The sequence below is a fragment of the Lipotes vexillifer genome, unplaced genomic scaffold, assembly GCF_000442215.2.
Source record: "Lipotes vexillifer unplaced genomic scaffold, Lipotes_vexillifer_v1.1 scaffold987, whole genome shotgun sequence".
Classification (NCBI taxonomy): domain Eukaryota; kingdom Metazoa; phylum Chordata; class Mammalia; order Artiodactyla; family Lipotidae; genus Lipotes; species Lipotes vexillifer.
Genome location: NW_006787426.1, coordinates 1,232,470 through 1,235,946, shown reverse-complemented (window position 1 = coordinate 1,235,946; position 3,477 = coordinate 1,232,470). Strand labels below are relative to the sequence as shown.

Here is a 3,477-nt window from a genome sequence, read left to right as displayed (position 1 = left end):
CATGTGAGAATAATGATAATGTATGTTGCATTTATTATGAGTATTATTTTTATAGTGGGTTTGGCAAGGTGAGTGATGTAAAGTCATTAGGAACGAAAAACCTCTGTTTTTCTGGAATAGCCTTTACATGTTTTTTGGGGGGGAAAGTTTTCAGATGGGTGAGAACAGACGTGAATTTCCTTGCTGCCATCACGTCCGTGGTCATCACCATGCCAAGAACGTCTCCCAGGTGTTGCTCTTTTCCCCACAGATGATGTACGCACCGCAGTCCAGGAATGGGGGGACTGCCCCAACCTTTCTCCAGAGGGATCGGTTCAGCCGCTTCCAGCCCACCTACCCCTATGTGCAGCACGAGATCGACCTTCCCCCCACCATCTCCCTGTCGGATGGGGAGGAGCCGCCTCCTTACCAGGGGCCCTGCACCCTGCAGCTCCGGGACCCTGAACAGCAGATGGAACTCAACCGAGAGTCTGTGAGGGCCCCACCCAACCGAACCATATTTGACAGCGATTTGATAGATGTGTCCGTCTACAGCGGGGGCCCACGCCCACCCAGCAGCAATTCAGGCATAAGTGCCAGCACCTGCAGCAGTAACAGGAGGATGGAGGGGCCACCCCCGGCCTACAGTGAGGTGATGGGCCACTGCCTGGGTGCCACTCTCTTCCACCCCCAGCACAGCACGCACAGGGGGAGCAGACTGCCACTCCAGCAGGACGGCCCTGGGGGGCACCGAGCTGCCTGTCCAGGGCAAGGACAGGAAGCCCGGGAACCTCATCTGACCTGCGTGCATACCTGACTTAAGAAAGGAGGGAGGCGGTGGCACTGCCCCTCCGTCCCCAGCACAGCAAGTTCAGTAAAACAGAATGATTCCTTCCACAGGAGCCGCACGCAGGCTGAAATACTACAGACCTCCTCCAGTCTGGCCACAGTGTTCATCTGGGGCAGTGATAGGAAAGGGAAGGTTTTGGCAAAGGGTGGGCATGAGAACACAAAGGGGTGCTTTGAAGACATCATGAAATAAAACCCACAGAGGCATCTGACTTGACTATGAAAGCAGACGCAGCAGGGGAAGAGGCCAGAATGGCCTGTTTTACAATTAACTGAATACAGAGGAAAACGTTATTATACATTATGGGGAAGAATCGCCAGTTTGCTTCCCACCCCCAAACTGTGGAACTTTTGTTTTAAAAATATGATTCTAAATTCCTGTTTTGTGTGCCAAGGTATAAAGTGGAGAAGTCAGATGAATGCAAGGGGTTAATCAGTGTTGTGATGCTGTGTTTTAAAAGTTGCACTATCTTCATGTTTAAGATAATGAGGAAGCTTTACTCGAAGTTCTGTATGTTGTCTTTTCACCTGTGGATTATAATTAGGCCCCATAATCATCTCCCCCATAATCATGCAGGAAAGGGTGTTTGGGGAGGTAGCCTAATGTACGCCACTTACTTACATTCACCAAGAAAGTCACCACACAGCAGTGAATGCGTCACTGAGGCACCTGGAGACTCTGGATGGAGCAGAGGAAACTACTGCATCCCTGGTGTGTTGAGTCCCTCCAGCCTCAGGCTGCGTTTTTTACACCTGCATTTACACACCACGCAGTGCTGCCCTGGCCCTCCAGCAGTGCAGTTTCTGTGGTAATTTAGATTTTTTTCACTGTAGCATGAAATACACTCAGATAATACATTATTTTATGCAATAAGTTGTTTAAAATGCAAGGTGGCTATTTTTATACTGTTGAAACACATGACTTCAGTGTGTTCCTGCGGTCTCTCCTTCCCTGGATAGTGGAGTTCAGGCCTGGATGGCTGGTCAACAACACTCAGCAGTCGCTTCTGTGCAGCCCACTGCCCTGTTATGTGCATGACGCTGGCTGCAGATACTGTGTAGAAGCCCCTGGGACTGAGGAAGGGACCCATGTGGCAAAGTATGCAGACCAGCACCCGGGAGGAATGCAGTGCTCAGAACCAGATGCGCTCCCAGGGGTCACTAAGCCTCTGCAGTGGAGGCCAGAACTGGGCGGGGAGCAACTCAGAGCACAGGTTAAGAAGCACAACTTGCAGCTAAAATCAACTAGAAAACTAACCTTAAATATTGTAACATTCATTCTCACCTAAAGTAACTTCCTTCTACAGAAACACCTGCCTTTGCTGCACCCGAGTGGGGTGCTTCTGTGCAGCCCCTGCCTGCTCTTGCAGGGACCGAGGGCTGGAGGGATGACTTGGGACTCTGACCTGCAGTTACGGGTGTCTGCTGTTGTGGTCTCGGAGGTGGCTGCCCGGTGAGGTGCCCTCGTGCTGCTGGCAGAAAGCTCTCAAACTGCTTTCTGCTGCTCCTTTCCGAGGCGCTGAACCGTCCTGGGTTTGGCAAGGTGAGTGATGTAAAGTCATTAGGAACGAAAAACCTCTGTTTTTCTGGAATAGCCTTTACATGTTTTTTGGGGGGGAAAGTTTTCAGATGGGTGAGAACAGACGTGAATTTCCTTGCTGCCATCACGTCCGTGGTCATCACCATGCCAAGAACGTCTCCCAGGTGTTGCTCTTTTCCCCACAGATGATGTACGCACCGCAGTCCAGGAATGGGGGGACTGCCCCAACCTTTCTCCAGAGGGATCGGTTCAGCCGCTTCCAGCCCACCTACCCCTATGTGCAGCACGAGATCGACCTTCCCCCCACCATCTCCCTGTCGGATGGGGAGGAGCCGCCTCCTTACCAGGGGCCCTGCACCCTGCAGCTCCGGGACCCTGAACAGCAGATGGAACTCAACCGAGAGTCTGTGAGGGCCCCACCCAACCGAACCATATTTGACAGCGATTTGATAGATGTGTCCGTCTACAGCGGGGGCCCACGCCCACCCAGCAGCAATTCAGGCATAAGTGCCAGCACCTGCAGCAGTAACAGGAGGATGGAGGGGCCACCCCCGGCCTACAGTGAGGTGATGGGCCACTGCCTGGGTGCCACTCTCTTCCACCCCCAGCACAGCACGCACAGGGGGAGCAGACTGCCACTCCAGCAGGACGGCCCTGGGGGGCACCGAGCTGCCTGTCCAGGGCAAGGACAGGAAGCCCGGGAACCTCATCTGACCTGCGTGCATACCTGACTTAAGAAAGGAGGGAGGCGGTGGCACTGCCCCTCCGTCCCCAGCACAGCAAGTTCAGTAAAACAGAATGATTCCTTCCACAGGAGCCGCACGCAGGCTGAAATACTACAGACCTCCTCCAGTCTGGCCACAGTGTTCATCTGGGGCAGTGATAGGAAAGGGAAGGTTTTGGCAAAGGGTGGGCATGAGAACACAAAGGGGTGCTTTGAAGACATCATGAAATAAAACCCACAGAGGCATCTGACTTGACTATGAAAGCAGACGCAGCAGGGGAAGAGGCCAGAATGGCCTGTTTTACAATTAACTGAATACAGAGGAAAACGTTATTATACATTATGGGGAAGAATCGCCAGTTTGCTTCCCACCCCCAAACTGTGG

The 3,477-nt window shown here is 52.8% G+C and overlaps 1 protein-coding gene and 1 pseudogene across 1 annotated transcript in view; both read left to right on the top strand.

Moving 5' to 3' along the window:
* Positions 1-779, top strand: part of LOC103085168 (low-density lipoprotein receptor class A domain-containing protein 4-like) — a 23,503-nt gene extending 22,724 nt beyond the window's left edge. Inside the window, 2 exon segments of the mRNA XM_082931173.1 lie at positions 251-718; positions 720-779. Coding sequence (XP_082787299.1) covers positions 251-718; positions 720-779 — 528 coding nt within the window.
* A 1,437-nt stretch (positions 780-2,216) lies between these two features.
* On the top strand, positions 2,217-3,082 carry LOC103088390 (low-density lipoprotein receptor class A domain-containing protein 4 pseudogene; annotated as a pseudogene).
* Positions 3,083-3,477: the final 395 nt, after the last annotated feature.